This window comes from Eumetopias jubatus, unplaced genomic scaffold (genome assembly GCF_037043125.1).
Source record: "Eumetopias jubatus isolate StellerSeaLion01/CBP00866 unplaced genomic scaffold, mEumJub1_p1.0 scaffold_14, whole genome shotgun sequence".
Taxonomy (NCBI): domain Eukaryota; kingdom Metazoa; phylum Chordata; class Mammalia; order Carnivora; family Otariidae; genus Eumetopias; species Eumetopias jubatus.
In genome coordinates, this window is record NW_028274820.1 from 18561769 (window position 1) to 18581898 (window position 20130).

The 20130-nt window shown below is 40.7% G+C and overlaps 1 protein-coding gene across 2 annotated transcripts in view; it reads left to right on the forward strand.

Annotated features, from left to right (window-relative positions):
- LAMB4 (laminin subunit beta 4) overlaps window positions 1–19275 on the forward strand; it is a 97805-nt gene extending 78530 nt beyond the window's left edge. For both annotated transcript variants that reach the window (XM_088018271.1, XM_028094521.2), the window contains 7 exons: window positions 296–457; window positions 3972–4116; window positions 7217–7424; window positions 10259–10397; window positions 13045–13218; window positions 14508–14661; window positions 19136–19275. In XM_088018271.1, the coding sequence (XP_087874397.1) occupies window positions 296–457; window positions 3972–4116; window positions 7217–7424; window positions 10259–10397; window positions 13045–13218; window positions 14508–14661; window positions 19136–19275 (1122 nt within the window). The remainder of the gene's footprint in view (window positions 1–295; window positions 458–3971; window positions 4117–7216; window positions 7425–10258; window positions 10398–13044; window positions 13219–14507; window positions 14662–19135) is intronic.
- The last annotated feature ends 855 nt before the right edge of the window (window positions 19276–20130 follow it).

Genomic DNA, 20130 nt, shown 5'->3' on the forward strand with positions numbered 1-20130 from the left:
CTTTTAAAAAAATTAAAAAATGAAATTAACACGCAAGAAATGCTAGATATTTGACTGTTTTCTCCAAAAACTCTAAGCGTAAAAATGGCATCAATTGACACAACGCTGACAACAAAAAATTTAGGTATTTAGTTACCTAGAAACATTTCACGGGGCTGCATCCATGCGCTAAGCATGAACCACTGTTGAAGAAACACATATGCATAGAGCAGTGCTTTGCCTCAGTGAACCTGGATGGCATTAGCAAAACTCTGCCCACACGTCGCTTTTCAACATGAATCCTTTCTCCTGTGAGGTGTGTGGAGAACCAGGGGACATGCTGTGCGTGCTCTCGTCCGGTGATGGCCCCAGCTGTCGTGGCCCCCTGCCCCTCTCCAGTGATGCCCTCCAGCAAGCTCAGGAAGCAGAGTCTGTGATTCATAATTTGAGCAACCAGGTTCAGGGTTGGAAGCTCCGGGTAAATATGTCTTCTCTTCTTTTATTTGTAAAGCTGTAGCAATAGGAAGAAAAAAGCAAACTGTCTGAAATGTTTAAAACTGCCATTTAGCTTTGAGGCGAAAGGACAGATTCTAGATATTAGGTGTTCTTATGCTTGGAAACATAGGATTAAAAAATACAGATGTGGATGTAAATGTACATTTAGAAGTACATGTGAATATTGACATTTTCTATTATATATGTATCACATATATGTGTGTAAATGTATATTTGTGTGTGTGTGTGTGTGGAAAGAGAGAGAGAGAGGAGAAAGAAATCAAAGTTTGTGTTTGTAGGACATAGACTCATGTAGATGTTTCTTTTATAGCAAACACTACATAGAAATGGGAGACTATTAGCCTTAAAGGTTTGAAAACTTTAGATCTCTCAAAGTAAAGACTAATTTGTACAAATTCAAGAGTATATTTGAAATTCTACTCAATATACAAATTCTAATGTTAAAATTTAATTTAATGTTAGAAAATATTTTAATAGGAATACACCCTTAGGTCTCGTACTCCTTCCTGTGTTTTTAGACATGATACAGTGGTTTTAATATTTAAGTACCTGATGATTAAGTCTCTAATAACTTGAAATGTTTTCATTTATTCTTCTGATCATGTTGATATATGAGAATAATTTTTAATTGCCTAGTTTTCCTTAGGGTTTTTTTTTGTGTATACATTATGTATTCACCTGGAAATGATGAATACAATTTTAGGTATTCTGTGAATACACTGGATTCATCTTGTATACAAGATGATGATGTGTGCCCTAGTTTGCTCCGTTTTTGACAATATACATAGAGTCTTTGATGAAGAAGAAAAATCTCTTAAAAAGCTAAATTTCTTTACCAATAATACGAGCACCAGGTATTATATAAGACTGATGAATCACAGGCCTATACCTCTGAAACCATTAATACATTATATGTTAATTAATTGAATTTAAGTAAAAATTATTTAAATGAAAATGTATCTACACACAAAAAATATATGTTAAATATTATAGCAGGCAGTATTCCTGTTTGTAAGCAACAGAAACCAACTCCTGAAAAAAACAGTCTCAGAATCAACAGGAGGATAGAAGGCCAAGCTTGGGAATGGGCTGAGAACCACAGCTAAGATACGGTGCATATCTCAGGCACACACACACACACACACGTGCACACACGAGCTTGCATGCACATGGACACACACAGAACAGCAGTTTCCTCCTTGAGCCTCACCCACATGAGCCTGAGCCCCAGCTGGTTCCAAGCCCTTGCTCCACATGCTCCCAAATCCAAGTTCTGGTGCAAGCCTCTGATTAGCCCAGTGGGTGGATATCCCTATACATCCTGAATGTTGAAAATTTTTATTTACATTGTCATAATTCTGCATTGCCACCTAGTTTTCACTTGTATGTTATTCTTCCTTCTTTGAACAAATATTCATTCAGTGCCTACTATGTGCAAGACATTTATCTAGATGTTGGGGACCCAGCGGTGAACATAACAAAGACAAATCCTGGTCCTGCATCCTGGTGGTTAAAACAATCCTGACTTGTTCAACATAATTTTAAACGACTACACCTTACCGCCCCTTCTCAAAAAAACCCAGAAACCTCACACCATTTAAAGAAGCCCTGTGTTAAGCTTTTACTTAAAAAAAGAAAAAAAGTCCCTGACGTATGTTCTAGCAGAATTTGGCTTCATCAGCACGTAAATGAACAACTGGGAAGGGTAGGGGTGGGGTTTTTCATGTTGATAAAATGGTGTGCTATTTCCCTCTTGATTAGATGGGGGAAAGAGTGCCAGAAAAGATTGTAAGAGAATTCTCAGGAGCCAGTGGTGACAAAGGATGGGTTGCAGAGAGATGTTTTAAGAGTGAAGTAATTTAGCAATCTCTTTCTCTCTGAATATAGCATCGACTAATCAACACAGATTTCATCCCTATAATTTTGTGTTTTCCTGTCCAGAGTATTTATTTCTGGAATTCTCATTTTACTTCCATGTGTTCTTACTTACTGCTAACCATTTTATTCTTTTTTTAATTGGGAGAGATATAATTAACATAGAACATTTTATTAGTTTCAGGCATACATAATTTGGCAGATGTATATATTGCAAAATGATTAGCACAAGAAGTTTGGTTAACATCCATCACCTCACCTAGTTATATTTTTTTGTCATGGGAACTTTGAAGATCTCTCTCAGCAACTGTTCACCACTTTAAGGTTTTCAAAGTTCTCGAAAATTAAGGGACAACTCTCCAAAAAATGAAGATACATATTTTTAATCATGTAAATATTTCTTTTTCGTTTCATCATTTGCCAATGAATGCAATTAAATCCTTTTCCACAAAATCCGTATGGCTCACATTAAGCTGGCTCCTTTTGTGGGGAAATAAAGGGAGATTTTTTTTTTTTCCTAATTGTGTCTGATCCCAATTAGCCCTACTTCTGTCACAATTAATTTATTCCATACAGCTCAATTTGGTGATATTACCCTATTGCTTTCTGGGTTTTTTTTTTTCTTTTCTCTAATTTGTTAGAATCTCAAGAAAAGCCCAGGAATTTTCTCAAATCACATAATTAAGAATTTGTACTTCTAGAGGGCAAGTTTTAGATCTATCATTCCCCCACCAAGTGTACAAGATGTTTGGAATTTATCTTTGTAGCTTGCTCCGAGTTCAAACTCGTTTATTAAAAGGAGGAATGCTTTCTTTTTAGCTTTCAGAAAAAGTACATTATTTGAATTTGAGGAATGTCAAGAAGAGTAATTATTTTAACTTACATAAAAGAAAATGCTCTTAACTTATTAAACATAATGACCACTCTACGTAGTCCCAAGTAATTTGCTGATGTGATAGGAATGCTAAAGTCTCATTAAAACAGAATTTGTGTTTTACATTTGTATAAGGAAAAGTCATTAGCACTAGGTCAAAACTATTTTCAAATAATACTTTTGATCACTAATAAAGGTTTTAAAAGAGGCCGCCTGGGTGGCTCAGATGGTTAAGCGTCTGCCTTCGGCTCAGGTCATGATCCCAGGGTCCTGAGATCGAGTCCCGCATCGGGCTCCCTGCTAGGCGGGGAGCCTGCTTCTCTCTCTGCCTCTGCCCCTCTCTCTCTCTCTCTGACTCCCATGAATAAATAAATAAAGCATTAAAAAAAAGGTTTTAAAAGATAAAGTCACATTATTTTTTTAAAGATTTTATTTTTTAAGTAATCTCTACACCCAAAGTGGGGCTCAAACTCACAACCCTGAGACCAAGAGTCACCTGCTGCACCGACTGAGCCAGCCAGGCGCCACAAGATAAATTCACATTAAGAAAAATGATAATGAAAACAAATAGTATCACCTCGTAAATGAATCCCTTAAAATGATCTTTTAATTCTCTATAGTCCTATTTTGTTTTTAGTGAGTTTTATTTGGTCCAGCTAAGTGATTAAACATCATACAATGTGCCTCATTGTGTTTTTTCCTCATTGTTATTTTTTTCTTATTCCAGCTCAAAAATGTAAGTAAACTGGCAGAAGTCTCCAAAAACAATGCCTTACAGCTAAGTGAGAAACTGAGGAATATGAAAAGTCAAAGTGAATCTGAAGAAGAGAAGATGAGTCTTTTAATCAAAAAGCTGAAAATGTTTTTGTCAGGTAATTAGAAAAATATATTGGAACTAGTTTTGTTTCTTTTTCTTTTTTTTTTAAGTATACTCAAACAGCATAACCAATTTCAAATTATATAAGTGGAAATGAAATGCCTAAATCAGAAACATGATGTACCCCTTGATTTAAGATTTCTTAATGAAAATAATCCCCAAATATTAACTCTGTACCAATATATGTGTGTGTGTGTGTGTGTGTGTGTGTATGGCTATCTGTATAAGATAAATTTAGTAAAAAGTCCTAGAATTTAGTTAAAATTTCAAACAAGTGAACTTGGTGCTTAAAGTTATGTGGGGTTTTTTTAAGAAAAAAGTCTAACATGATGATTCTATCAGATTTCCTAATGTTATGATTCCATGATTTTCTCTGCTGACAGACTGTGTGAGATCAAGGCATGCCAGATTTTGGTTAGTATACCAAATACTATAGTGAGGTGGTATCTAAAATATCGGTTATAACTATTATGGAATATTTTCCAAGTTTCATATTGGTTCTCTGTGATTGACCAAAAGATACAATTTGATCCATCTATTATTATAATTATGATGTTATTATCCCTCATTATACCTTATTATGGGAGAAGTTCACTTTGATTTTATTTTTTAGAAGTTTATTTTAAACTACAGAGAATTATTAGTTGAAGATAAAAATCAAATAGTACAGCTGGAAATTGACCTGAAACCTCACTCTCTGCAAATAATGCAGCTTGGGTACAACATTATATGGAATTAATCTTAAGAGGCTTTCTTCTCCATCACCGTCTTCCAGATTCAGTAACTTAATACTCCTCACATGAATCAGCTGACAATTGGGATGTCTGTTACCATCTTTGCAAACACTTTGTGAACCTGTTTAATATTTGTAAGAGACCCCTATGGCCAATTGTTTTTCCCACCTCCATATCTCTAGATACCGTATGAACAGTTCTAGTCTTGATTTTCAAAATAAGAACAAAATGAGGCAGTACAAATAACCAATAAAAATGACCAAAATAATCAGTAAAAATGAATGAGGTGGGATCCGTCTACTGGACGTTTTGTTTGTTCAAAAGCCAATTTTCAGTGAGTTAGTATTGATTAGACACAGATCCAGGAACTGGTTGGATTAAGGAACACCTTAGCTATTTCTGCGGATACAGGTCAATTCAGGCACCAAAACCAAACCAAAACCAAACTGCTAGACCAGTTGTGCAAAATGGCATGATACACTTCTGGGCCTCACTGATGGCTCAGAAGGCAAGTTCTACTGCTTTCCACCTCATTCACTGGGTCATAGAGCCTATTCCCTTACTGGTCTCATTTCTCATTGCTGCTGAATACATCTCTAATAAAGAAGTTTACTTTAATTACCCCAAGGAGTTAAAACAAAAACAAAACTGTGTCCATTATTACAACAAAAATTAGCCTAGGCAAAGGGAAAAATCCTATTCCATAAAAGAAATTTTATGGGCCCCAAGATCCTTGATCACCAGGAAGCAGTACCCTTCACTCACCAATTCCTTTTCCTCTATCCTTTCCATAAAGCCCAAATAAAAGTATTATTAAATTGTATGGTGGCTACACTACTCCACTCTTCTTGACCATCATAATATTTTCCTTGGGGTCTGAATTCCCCATTAACAAAGTTATGTGTCACTTCTCCTGAAAGTCCCATAGAAAAATTTTGAATTTATGATCTCATAACAAAGGCCAATAAATGTTCAATGACAAATATGTGGCTAAATTAAATTCACTTTTTATTAGAACCTTTTTTATAAAATGAAATACCATTTCTTTCAAGAGCCAACTTCTGAGAGCAGTACATTTTGTTTCAAGTATGATTTTGACTTACAAAAAATCTTGTTACTTTTTTTTTCAAAAACATGACAGGCAGTAAAATACTCCTTTTATTTTAAACAAAACAGCTAGAGCGAAAATGATCACCAAAAGGATATATACTCATGTCATGTCCGTCAAATGCTAAAAGGTGTTTGTGGTGCCCACTGCCTCCTGAAGAAGCCAAGGTCCTTGGCCTCACATTTAGAGGCTCCCGTGCTCTGCTCCCAGCCTTTCGGGATTGGCACCCCCTTGCATTTAGACTCGACTCTCTCACCAACACTGATCCGAGGACTGCTTTGTGCTGCACCCAAGCTTTGGCATCTGTGGGTCGCTCAATTTAGAATGCCTTTACCCCTGCCTTCACGTCACATTTCCACAGGTATAACCTCTGCTGTCCCCCAGGCTCAGTTTATCTGCCTTTTTGAGGTTCTTCCTGAAATATTTCTTCCTCCCTCTGGATCCCGTATCATTTCGTCTTCTATTTATGATTTCTGTTCTCATGTGAGCAGTATTCATATGGAATGGCTTATATTCCCCCACTGGATGGTCAGCCCTCCCACTGCCCACACAGGCTTTAGCATTATGCCTCAGTAAGGAGCCAGAGAGTCACAGAGTGTTAGCACCCCGGACCCTAACAGTCCATCTTCCGCTTCAGTTCTCAGGAAGGCCAATTTTATTTTCCTGAAAAGCAGGGCATGGGTGTATTTAACAATTTCCTGATAACACGTTATTCATCCAGTACTTTACTCTCTGTTGTCAAGTTCCCGTCTCAAAATAGGACTTTGAGTGGTAGCGTCGGGTAGAGTGGCCCCGTTATACAGATGAGCAACAACTGTGAGCCTTTTTGATGTCACGGAGGATTAGAATCAAGTTTTGTTGAGTCCAAACCTGGTGCTGAGTCCAATGTCTCATTCATTGTATTCAAATCTTCGTAACAGGCATTTAACCATTTTAATTGCTTTTTGACTTAACTGGTTCTTAGGAGGACATTTCGCAGAACATATACAATATTCCAAGTCTGTAGTTTTTCAGTTTTCCACCAAGCATTTGTGCAGCGTGTATTCAACACTACACGAACAGTGTTTCTTTCAGAGAGAAGGGAAAACTGAGGATGAAGAAGAATCTACGGACGTAGACAGTCTAATCCCGGTGTCCTAGGGACACATAATCAGTTGCACGTACATTTGACTTAGAGTTCATTGTGGTTGTATTTACAAGATACAGTGTTTACTAAGGAGACACAATGACCTAAAACCACCTCCTTATTTAAGAGGAAAACGTGCCTCCGGAGGACATAGAGAAGGTTGCAAATCGCGTACTTGACATCCACCTACCAATGACATCGCAGAATTTAACCCATGAACTTGACAAAATACGGAAGCTGATGCAGCTCTATGAGGGCTACGGAACAGATGGGGACAGGCTAAAGAAAGCAGCAGAGGAAGCCCAAAGGGTTTTGGTGAAAACAAAAGATGCTGAGTAAGTACAGTATTAATATTCTCATCTTGCTCGCCCAGGCCAACTCCTAAAAGGCCATCTGAAAAATATCTGGGTGAGGAGCTATTTAATGTTTGAATGAAATTACCCTCCAGTAGCTCAGTGCCCAGGGTGAAGGCTAAGCTATTTGCAGGAGCCTCAGGAAGCTGGGGGATTGGGAGGCAGGGGGCAGGAATGCTTGTTTCCCATTCGCTATAGACTTGGAATGCCTTTCCAGTGACCTGTTACTCTTCAAACAAATCAGTGCCATATACTAGCTCTATGCCAATATCTTAACAAGTGGTGGGAATATCAGTGTCTTTTCCCTTTCTTGCTGACCTATGTCTGGTACTTTCTAAATGTACCATAATAGACAGTACTTTGAAGATCTAAATTTGTTTAAGAAAAACTACACTAATGGGGCGCCTGGGTGCCTCAGTCGTTAGGCGTCTGCCTTCGGCTCAGGTCATGATCCCAGGGTCCCGGGATCGAGTCCCACATCGGGCTCCCTGTTCAGCGGGAAGCCTGTTTCTCCCTCTGACCCTCCCCCCTCTTGTGCTCTCTCGCTCTTTCTCTCTCTCAAATAAATAAGATCTTTGAGAAAAAAAAAAAGACTACACTAAAAAGATATGATGGTGAGGAGTAGAAGAAACGAACACTAGTGCCCCAGGAATAACACGGGAGTAAAACTATAGATATGCGGGTGCCTGGGTGGCTCAGATGGTTAAGCGTCTGCCTTCGGCTCAGGTCATGATCCCGGAGTCCTGGGATCGAGTCCCACATCGGGCTCCGTGCTCCTTGGGAGCCTGCTTCTCCTTCTGCCTCTCTCTCTCTCTCCCTCTCTCTGTCTCTCATAAATAAATAAAAAATAAAACCTTAAAAAAAAACTATAGATATGATACACAGAGTTCCTTAACTCGTGCTTCCTTTTGCCCTTGTCGACTTAGCCAAGCAAATGGGAAGAGGCATGTTGGTGTTTTTAGGAGCATGGGGTGCGGCGGGTCAGCGTTGTGGGCTCAGTTGGATGGTGGCAACACCATCATGTCAGGACGCCCAGCAGTTGAGACCTGAGCTTTCTTTGCTGTCTCCCCAGCCAGTTGCATAAATGAAGTGCACCGACTCCCCTGTAGGCCCAACCCCTTCCGGTTTTAATACTTACAACCAGGAAGAATAAGAAACTGCTGTACGATCACACAGCTGTCAAAAATGATGCTGAGGAAGGATTCTTTATAACATGCAGGGAATTCTTCGAGTGTAATGTTAATGCTTTTTTAAAAAAAAAAAGGTAACAGATTATATATAGAACAGGATCTCCATCATGGAAAGAAAAAAATTTGTAGGACAAAGATGCTAGAATATGCTGGTATCTTAAAAAGATTAGTGGTAAATTTTCCCCTTCCTGATATGTTTTTTTCTCTTTTTGTGTGTTGCTACCCCCTCCTCTCCTTCCTCCGTCTTCTCCTCTTCCTTCTCTTCTTCTTCCTCTTCTATTTTTAGGTATTTTAGGTATTTTCCCAATTTACTCTAAAAGCAGTTACATTGAAAATTTAAAGGAAAAGAATAAATACAAAGATATCGGGGGGTGTTATGAGAAGGGAAGGCTCCTGAACCCCTTCTGTAACTGTAGGGAAAGAAGTAAACAAAGGGGAGCCTACTTATTATATGGTTCAACCATAGGATATTCTGGAAAAGGCAAAACCGTGGAGTCAGTAAAAAAGATCAGTAGTTGCCAGGGGTTGAGGGGAGGGATGAATAGGTGGAGCAGAGAGAACTTTTAGGACAGTAAAAATACTCTGTGTGATTCTAGAATGATGAATACATGTCATTATACATTTGTCCCAACTCACCAAGTGAACAACATCAAGAGTGAACCCTAATGTACACTCGGGACTTTGGTGTCAATGATGTGTTGATGTAGATTCATCCTCTGGCAGGGATGTTGATAACTGGGGAGGCTGTGCGTGTGTGGACACAGTGGGTATAGGGAACTCTCTGCACCTTCTGCTCATTTTTGCTATGAATCTAAAACAGCTCTTTAAAAAAATAGGCTTTTTAAAAAGTGAGAGAGAGACTCCACTGGGAGGAGAAGTAGTGTTGCGTGGGGCAGGGCTGTTTTGCAATTTAGCTAGTTTTGCTCTTCCGCACACATTTCTAATGCTGCTTCTGCAAAGGTCTATCTGATAGTTCATTCACTTGGGTACATTCTTCCAAAGGTGGTTTTGAGCCCACAGATCCAAGTATCTGGTGAGTGTTGACTTGAGGTGAGCTTATTTCTGTAAAATAGACAACCACTTGGTATGCTTGTGATTTTAACCTCTGATGGGGCCCCTGGCAGCTAGAATGTCAATGGAGCTTAAATAAACCTGAATAAACACAGCCTAGAAACGGAGGGCTTTTAGTTCTCTTTGCTGTCTGTGGGGCCCCTTAACTCTCCCACCCCCGCTCCGGCGAGGATTTAGAGTGTGGCTGAAGTGGGAGAAATTAAGGAACTGAAATTGGCCGAGGATTGTTATTTTGTTCAAAGCTTGCCAGTGACGGTCCTCAAGCCTCTCTGGTTAGGGCAAATTAAGAATAAATAAGACCTATATCTTTGATTTCCTTACCTGGCGAAATCTGAATCTACTTGATATGCATCATATATATGTGTTGTTATTGGCATTTCGACCTACCTATTTCTCAAAATAAAGATTTCCGCACTTGGCCTTGCTTAAGAGCAATTTAAATTTACTTTATAAATAATTCAGCCAAGTTTTTCGTGGAGTCGAATGGACTCCCAAGGTGAAACAAATGAATAATTGTGTATTTATCTAATCAGACATGTTAATATCCTACCTTAGAAAAGCAGCAAATGTTCTATTAAATCTTGACAAAACGCTGAATAAATTGCAACAAGTTCAAGTCACCCAAGGACGGGTAAATTCTACCATCACACAGCTGACGGCAGAGATAACGAAAATTAAAAAGAACATACTGCAGGTATTTATCTTCTTGGAAACTAACCTGAAAAAGATTTTGAATGTGGAGACAGCCTGGTTTTGATGTGTGCCAATGTCATGCTTGCCTGACCTGCCTGATGGGATGATTATAGGATAAAATGAAACAGTGGTGCTGTGATGCATTTAACTGATGTTCTACAAGGTTCTCACGGCATCACTTCATCATTGCTGACCCCTCCTGGGGGATGAAGCAGGTGCTACCACCAGCTTGTAAATGAGGAAACTGAGACTCAGGGAGGTTAAGTGACTTGCCTACGGTCACACAGCTAATTAAAGGTAGATTTGAGGCGGGAGTTTATCCCTTCTGATTCTAGGGAAAGTAATAGACTTGTTAAAGCTCACAAGGCAAAGAAATAAAGTTCATTGTTGCCAGGTTTTTGTAACTGCCAGGTTTGGCATGAAATCTCATCAGACTATCTTAGGACTAAAAGGATATCTTGCCCAAAAGAAAGTGTTCCATCCAGAGCTCGGTGGGAGCCTGGCCATGGTTTAACCCCCATCATGGATCCGGGAGAGGAAGTCTGGCAGCTGGAGGACAGGACGGGACCTAGCCCCAAGCCGTGTGAAGTGTCTCCCTCCAAGGCTCCATCCTCTAGTCCATCGCCTTCCCCACAGAATGCCAGCTCCCCAGTCTCTGTTCTTCAGCCAGGTTGTACAGACCTAAATGCAAGACGCATTTTGAAAAGAAAAGCAGAAAGTGATAGAACAGGAAGTAGTGCACCAGGAAATAAAAAGCTTAGATGTGAACAGCTTTCAAATATAGGGTAGCAAAAAAACCAAAGAAGGCCTCCAGGTTTTCCCCTTCGAGGCATAGACGCTAGAATGGGGGATGGCCAAATACAGTGCGTGGGCCAAATGGGCACACTGTTGTTTTGTTTTTTTTTTCATCTAAAATCACAAAGTTTTATTGGAATCCAGCCATGTATTGTCTGTGGCTGCTTTTGTGCCACAGTGGCACAGAGTTGAGTGGTTGCAATAGAGACTTTATGGGCCACAGAGTATAAAACATTTACTCTCTGGTCCTTTACAGAAAATGTCTGTAGATTTGTGCTCTAGAAAAAATATGTCCAAGGGCACAAGAAGGTGGGTTTTTTGTTTTGTTTTGTTTTGTTTTGTTTTGTTTTACAAATATGGTAGACCAGGGCTCTTACGGAACCCTCCTAGTAGAAAAAAACCCCAAATGTTGGCTGGGATATTTTTTAAAAATTGTAATACATAGCTGAATTAATAAGACATGGAGGAAATCTTCAGAGGCCAACAGTGACAGGGAAGTATGAGTCCAGAGAGGTAATAAAGGATGAACCTGATGGCAGGCAGAAGGTATCCACCAATTGCTGGTGTAGGAGAGCTGTTGGCTTTAATGCTCGCCATGCATAAGAGACAGAAAACAAAGCCCACACAAGGAGTGAATATGACCCCTGCATGGAAAGGCAAAATCCTCAGTGAAGTGTTCAACTACTACTATCTACTACTGCATGCCCACCACACGCATGCATGTGCACACAACTACACACACACACACACACACACACACACACGGAGGGGCAGTGCCAGTAAAGACTCTTGCTGTGGGGGAGGAAGGTCTTCACAAAGAATTGCTAACCATAAGCTGGCTCTTACACGAGTTCGAGGTTAGAATTCACACTACCCATATGGCCCCGACAACCCAAGCTAAAAAATGTCACTTAAAGTGGATGTGGGCTGAGAGTGCCCTCAGATGCCTGACAGAGGCCAGCAGAAATCCCCTCCCAAGGAATGCACCTTAAAAAGGTTCAAAAATGTCTCTCAAAACCCATAAAAGAACAAATTGCCTCAAGCAAGAGGCACCGGAAAGAGTAAACAAGAGACTGCGGATATGTCAGTTGCTGGACGTAGAAATACAAAATCAGAATGTTCATTATGCATACAAAAATCAAAAAAGGTATAAAAGTATGACCCAAGAACAAGATATAAGAGATAACAGATGATTAGTCAGATTTGACTCTAGATGGGACAAATGGAGCCACAGAAATAAGAAACAAATATAATATGTTCATTATTGTTTGTAAGGAGGAAAAATGAGAAGCCACCTGCATCAGCTGGAGAATAAAAATATAAATTGTATGTTCAAACAATGCAATGCTTTAAATTGCTAAAACTGAATAAACAAGAGCTATGCAAATTTGTCAGGAAGAACTGTACAAGCATAATTTTGAATTAAAATTCAAGTTGCAGAAATACGCAGTAGCATATATTTGTATAAAGTTAAAAAAAATACTGCATATGTTAGACATACTGCATAGGATATAGGAAAAAGTGTGTAGAAGTACGTGGAATGACAAATATTAGGTTCAGGATAGTGGTTACCTTTATGGGGAAGGAACGGGTGTGAGGAGAGCCTTAACTGAGGTGCTTTATTCTTAAACTGGCCACTGAGAGCATGGATACATGTCATAGTTGCTTTTATAACCATGTGGATGTCTGAAATATTTATTACAATGTTGTTTTTAATGGAACCGAAAAAATTGAAGAAATGATTCACTTTCCCTTCCCACCTAGCTTATTTTCTGAGGGGTAATTACATCATTTGTTTTCTTGTTTGTTACATAAAGAGACCTTCTCCTCTCTGCTCTTTAAATCAACAACAGGCTGAAAATGGAGCCAAGGACACTGAGAATGAGCTGGACTTAGCAAAGCAGCAGTCAGTGCTGGAGGACGGGCTTTTCCAGCTGCACACCAAGTTGCAAAGGAATCGAGAGCAAGCCACCCGTGTGACAGCTCAGGCCGCATTGGCCCAACGCCAGGCTGGGGGCCTTGAGCAGGTCATTAGCCCCACCAGTGCCACCAAGAGCAGACAGACAGAGCCTCTTTGAAGGATAATGCTTTAGCCTCAGCTCCTTGTGCCATTTATCAGCGGTTCGCCTTAGTGCTGGACCGTGCTCAGTGGCATGTGGTAGTAGGGATCCCGATAGGCATGAAGGCTCTTCTGTAGTGGAGGACTGTCTCCAGGGAAGACAGAAGTCCTTTGACCAAATTAGGATGGGGTGTTTCCTCCCCGAATCTCCTCTTCCTAGGACTACTGGCAGTGTGCTCGTCAAATGTTTCCTTCCTTCCAAACGTTCACACTTTGTGCCATTGGTCTATCTTGGGTGTATTTACCCTTTACTCTAATACAATCACATAACTTATCATGAAAACAAAGAAGTGAAAGTCACCTGCCAAAGAGAACAGGTCAAGTTAAAAAAGTCAGAGTTAATTAAACAGTTGTGGAAAATACCCTATTCATCTAGGTTGCTGAAAGAAACTATCAACTCATTTTCTCAGCAGGATATCTCTGGTTGGTTGCATTAATAGAGTCACTTACACACAAGAAAAAATGTGAAAGTGTTTTTACAATTGGTCCATTCTCTTGCTTTTCATTCCTGATGTGCTGGCTAATTTCCCACGGACTTGGGAGTTGAGCACATTTCCTAGGGAAGGGAGGTTGGGAGAGGTACTTCTGCTCCATCCTAACCCCATTTCCCTTCCTGGGCTTCACCTAGCTGTTCCACATTCTAGACTGTCAGCCACCCAGGCTGACCCCCCAGGTTTCCATTCTCATGCCGAGGGAGCTCTTCATGCTAACACGTGTACTTCCCTGCCCGCCTCACGGCTCTGTTACCTTCTTGCCTGCCAAAAAATGCATCCCTGCTTCTAAAGCTTCACAGCTCCCTCTGCCCTTCACCCTGCACTGGCCCCTGACCCACCCAGCTGACCCAGAGGTTTGTCACAGGCAGGATTGCGTCCCTTCTGTCCTCTGTATCTCTCACCTTAAGTCGTTGAGGACAAACGATTGGTGCCCCATAAATAACCGCCTTCACACAGAATCATGATTGCTACTTTATAACAAAGCAATTTTATTTTTAATTAACTAAAGCTGAGAATTTTTTCAGCCTACAAAGAAAAAAAATGCAAATAAAAGTCTGGAAATATCAGGGCGACTCAAGCCTATTGACTGGATCATGGTTTTCCTCTTCCTCCTTTTATGAACGGTATCAGGCAAATATCATGCATGGGTACATGCTTTGTAAATATTTTCTGGTGACGGGAGGGTGGTGTTGCTCTGTTACAGGCATTTGCAGAGCTGAAAAACCAATGCGCTGTTCTTCAACATAAGACCAGTGCTACAGGACTGACAAAGGTGACATTAGAAAAAGTGGAGCAGCTAAAAGATGCAGCAGAAAAACTGGCCATAGATACAGAGGCCAAGATAAGAAGAATAGCAGGTATCTCTTCTCTTCTTCCAGCTTTACCGAGGTCTAGGTGACAGGTGAAATTGTATATATTTAAAGTGTACAACGTGACAATATATGTTGTGATATGATTACCACGATTAAGTTAATCAACACATCCACCTGCTCACATAGTTACTGTTTTCTTTTTATGGTGAGAATGCTTAAGATCGACTCACATACACAATGCAATACAACATTGTTGACTAGTCAGCACCACACTGAACATTCGATCTCCAGAAACTTTTCTTCTTAAAACTGGAAGTCTGTCCCTTTGCCCAGCCTCTCCCCATTTCTCCCACCGGCTGGACCCCGGCAGCCACTGTTCTTCTCTCTGCTTCTGTGAGTTCTAGGGTTTTTTTTTTTTTTCTTTTTTCTTTTTTTTTTAGATTCCATATACAAGCGAGATCATATTGTATTTGTCTTTCTCTCTCTGGCTTATTTTCACTTAGCGTAACATCCTCCAGATTCACCTATGTTGCAAATGGCAGGATTTCCTTCTTTTTTTATGGTTGAATTTTATACACCCCCCCACACACATTTTCTTTATCCATTGATGGGCACTCAGGTTATTTCCATACGTTGTTTATCGTGAATGCTGCAATGAACATGGGAACACAGATATTTCTTTGAGATATGGATTTCATTTCCTTCAGATATATACCCAGAGAGGGGATTGCTGGATCATATGGGAGTTCTATCGATTCTATTACATGCTCCACCAATTTGACAATTACTTAATACTTCACCTTCCTGGTAGTATTTATACCAGCTTATCATTGGCACAGTTCAATTACCTATGAGCCCACTGAGTTGAGGAAGTAGGAATTGGGTCAGTGCCTTGGGGACTGAGATGTAACAAGCCACTTGCATGGTTTTACTTCAAAGGGTATCAGGGAGTCTCCACTCTGCCTTCATCAGAACAAACTCCCATTGCCTTCAGTCAACTGGAAATGCCCTTTTCCTAACCCCCTGGTTCTCAACCAGGGGTGATTTTATCTCCTTCCCCGGGGACAAAAGTGTCTGAAAACATTTCGGCTTGTCACAACTAGGGGGTACAACTAGCATCGAGTGGATGGGGGCCGGGGACGCTAGTAAACATTCTATAATACACAGGACAGTCCCATGATGAACGATTATTTTGCCCAGGGCGCTAAGAGTGTGGATGTTGAGAAACTTGAGAAACCCCGTCCTAACCTATGCTGCTTATTTTCTCCTCCCATGCAGATAACTGTTTTGGAGTCACTATGATCTAGACTCCAAGGCACTCGTCATCTTGTATAGATCTGTAGGTAGCATTCCCGAAGGATCCGTAGTCTGGACCAGCATTTTGATCAAAAACGGAAATTTTGATGCACACCAAGTATAGTAAACATGGAATACACACAATGAGAAAGTTAATTAGAATCTTTTTTCTCCACAACGGGTGCTCATGATTTTTCTGGGCAGTCATCATGCCCTTAGCAACTACCTCTAAATCATCAAGAAATATCCAATGATGAATGGTCTAGTTCTACTTTTGGTTGCATTTATTGTCTCCAAAACTTTAAAGTTAGTCATATTCATTTGGAATATAAGTAATTCTCAAGGTATTAAAACAACCAAGACTCCTCACTTATAATGCTTCTTTGTTATAAAATGAGTCTTTGGCCTTAGAACCATTCATATCACCACTATGACATGAAAATGCAACATTGGTGTGGGCCAAAGTCAGGAAAAATACATACCAAACTGTTAACATTCTTTATCTCTGGCGAGGGGGAGAGTGAAGAGGAAAACACTGCTTTTTGCATTTATATAATTGTTTGTATAATTTACATCGTTTACATTTATATAATTTACATTACTGTCATTTTAAGTATTTTCCTAATACTTTTAAAAAGGTATTACTAGGAAAGATTCAAAAAGACAGAATGTTGTTGTTTGTTTGTTTACTCTCCACAGGTAATAACTGTGAAAATCAGTTGCTGTAACCATAGGAGCAGAAACATGGGGAGAATATTTTCTGTCTTGTGTTTTACGTCGAGGCCCAAATTGTTTCTACTTATTCCTGTAGACTACTTCCACACTTTTTTGAAATTAGGTCAGAAGAGAAGTTAGGGGCCTTCCTTCTAAGTGAGGTCTAAAATCAGAGAATATTTTCTGTCTTGTGTTTTATGTCGAGGCCCAAATTGTTTCCACTTTTTCCCGTAGACCACTTCCACAGTTTTTTGAAATTAGGTCAGAAGAGAAGTTAGGGGCCTTCCTTCTAAGTGAGGTCTAAAATCATGCTCTCCACTTTTTTGGCTCTCTTTTTAAACCTGTTTTCACAGCTCAACAAGGTAGGAAAATAAGATATTGGCTTGGCCACCGTCCTGACTCTGCTGCTCGAGAAGGGTCTGACCCACAAGGGTTGCGCTGTAGTTCCACCTGGTAGGAAGAAGTGCCCAGGGGACACCAGAAAGGAGCCCTTCCTTACCTTGGCAGGGTCAAAGTGGAGAGAGTGGAGAAATGTCCCCAGTCTGCAGCCAGGGTCCCTCCACAGAACTTTGTACCAGTCAGGGTCCCAGCGAGAACCAGGCAGCACGCTTGGAGATAATTCTGGATCACGTAGTTACAGTCAGAGTTGGCTCGGTTATCTATTCATTGCGCAACAAAGCACTCCCCATATTTGGGGGTTAGAACAACAACCATGCATGATTTTTCTGTGGGTTGTCTGGGTGGTTCTTCTGCAGGTCTGTGCTGCTCCCAGCTGATGGGTCAGCTGACTGGTGCGCCTGGGGCCGGGCTTGACTGAGATGCTGGCCCTCTTTCTATGGGCTCTTCCAGCCCAGCGTGCTTTACAGCTTGCCTGCGTCTCGGTTCCTCAATGAGCCGAGTAAGGCCCTTGAGGTCCTGTGCACTGATTTCTCTTACTTTCTGGTGGTCAACACAACAGGCCCAGCTGGACCTGGTTTGAGGGGAGAGGGCAAATAGCCTCTGCTTCTTCATGGGAGGAACTCAAAACACACAGGAGTTCCGAGAGCCCACTGAGAGTGTGGACGTGTTGCGTGACTGGCTGCAGTGAGAAGCCATCAGCATCCCTGGGCCCGAAGGAGTGGGGGACGCGGGAGGGCTGGTGCTCTGAGGGCACTCTCGGAATGCTAGAGCCAAAGGCAAGGGACCACCTTGCAGGCTGAGGGGAGAGATGTAAGAACTGCCAGAACCCTTCGGCTCCACAGGGACAGCCTGTTCACTCTCCCCACCCCGCCCCCGCCCCTGGTCACTTCTCTGAACTGTCCAGTGGCCAAGTGTGAACGAGCTCCGAAGATCCCGGGAGCCAGATGATGTCATCCACTGAGGCTGGCTTTCCAGGACAGAGCAGGACGGAGGATGGATGTGGGCAGGCAAATGAAGAGGGACCAGCACAGCCTCATTAACTGCTAAGGAAGAAGTGCAGGGGTCTTTTTTCCTGTTAGTACAAACACACTTCCAGTGCTGAGTCTCCTTTTCAGTCCCAAATGATCTATATTTAAGTTTCCAGAGGGGGAATGCTCACCGCCTCCCATAGCAGCTCTTTCTTTGAACAGCTGTGACTGCTAGAAAGTTCTTTATAATCAAAGTCTTCCTTCATGGAGGTTTCACCTGCTGGTTTTATTCTATTTCCTCAGGAGGACAAAACACATTTCCTCTGCTTTCATAGGCCTCAAATACTTGAAAATAACTACAGGACATGCCCCTTAATCTTCTTCTTTCTCTATATAAAACATCATCAGTTAATTCATCTTTTGTTCACTGGATAGTTTCATATTTCTTCAGCAATCTGATTCCTTCCTCTAAACATACACTCCAGGCTGGTTTGACAACTCCCTCCTGATGATCCAGGTGTGACCTGTCCAGGTGAAGTGGGACATTTACCTTCCTTCTTTAAGAAGTTCCGCTTCAACCTAAGGGCAGTTTCTTACTGTTAACTGTGGCCCTCTCTACCTCTTCTATCCACTATGGGCTCCTTGCTGGGGTTTACTATAATTCCCAGGTATTTTTTGAATGAAGTATGGATAAATGGATGGATGCGTGGATGGATGGAAGGAGGGAAGGAAGGCAGGAAGGATGGATGGGTAAGAGTGAAAGGCATCACTTTGCTTTTCCTGTTCAGGGGCTTGAATATCAGCAGAGCAGAATGAAGAAACGAAAATGTCAGTGTTTTTTTTACTGAAAGACTGAGGTCCCCTAAAGTGATGAACACATGTTAAAAAGTGAAGTTAAAACAGCAAGAGCAAACCTGTGGAAGTATTCACCAAGTCCAATGAAAAACATCAGTTTGTCTGCTCTGGTTTGTGTGAAAACCTTGAGGAGCCTGGTGACAATAAATGTTTTGTCTGTTGAATCAAAACGCAAAGCTAAATATGTCTTTAAGAGGCACAGAAATCCCTGTGTTTCATATAAGGTGGGTATCCAGGAAGAATCCACCAAAACCAAATCTATCCTTTACTTCATTTTCTTGTTTCAGATTTAGAAAAGAAGATACAAGATCTGAACCTGAGTAGAAAAGAAAAAGCTGACCAACTGAAACTGTTGGAAGATCAAGTTGTTGCTGTTAAAAACGAGATTGATGAGCAAGAAAATAAATATGCTACTTGCTATACTTAGGCAGAGGTAAAGTGCAAAGTCACCCATGCCTTCTTTTCTGATGAGGAAGCCTGAGGAGCTACGCTGAACTTGGGAAACAGAAATGGTCAGCCCCACCTCCTCCGTCTCCGGAGCTCACTCCTAGCCAAAGATCTGAGCTGGGCCAAGGAAATGCTGTTCCACATGGAATAGAAAGGGGGAAGTAGAGACATCATCTCTGGCTTCAGAAACCTTTCCTCTTCCCTTCCTTTCCCTTTCATACTGTAAAAATAATTTGTTACATATGATAAGTACAAAATAAATAAGTATTCTGTTTACTAATCATCACTTCAATCAAGTGAACCTAAGTGTGAAATCAGTTGCCAGTGGGGTGGGGTGGGGGGGCTTGCAGGGCGGAAATGCACTACTAATCGATGGGCATAAAGTTCCGGTGAAGCAAAATGAATAAATTCTAGAGTTCTGCTATACATTGTATGTAAGTCAACAAGTGTGTTCAGAAAGTAGATCTCATCTTAAATGTTCTTATCACAATGAAACAAAATAAAAATAAATTTAAAGAAATTAAGCTAAAATATATCAATGTCTCTAACACTATGATGGAATAAATCTGGATGGCATGTGCTAGATTGCCCTGTGTTTTTATTTGGATTTGCTTTAGCTATAAAACAATTATTCTGAATAAAATGCATACAATTCAAAATGTAACTTGTTTTTACACCCACTTCCCTCTATATTCATTCTCTCAAACAAAGGATTCTGTTTGCCCCAAACGGCACTGGAACGATATTCAAAAAGATAAATATTGAAGTACTTTTCATAAATTGTCTGTAAGCAGTTTTGCTGTAAAATGTGCTACCGATTTTTGAAAGACCAGCA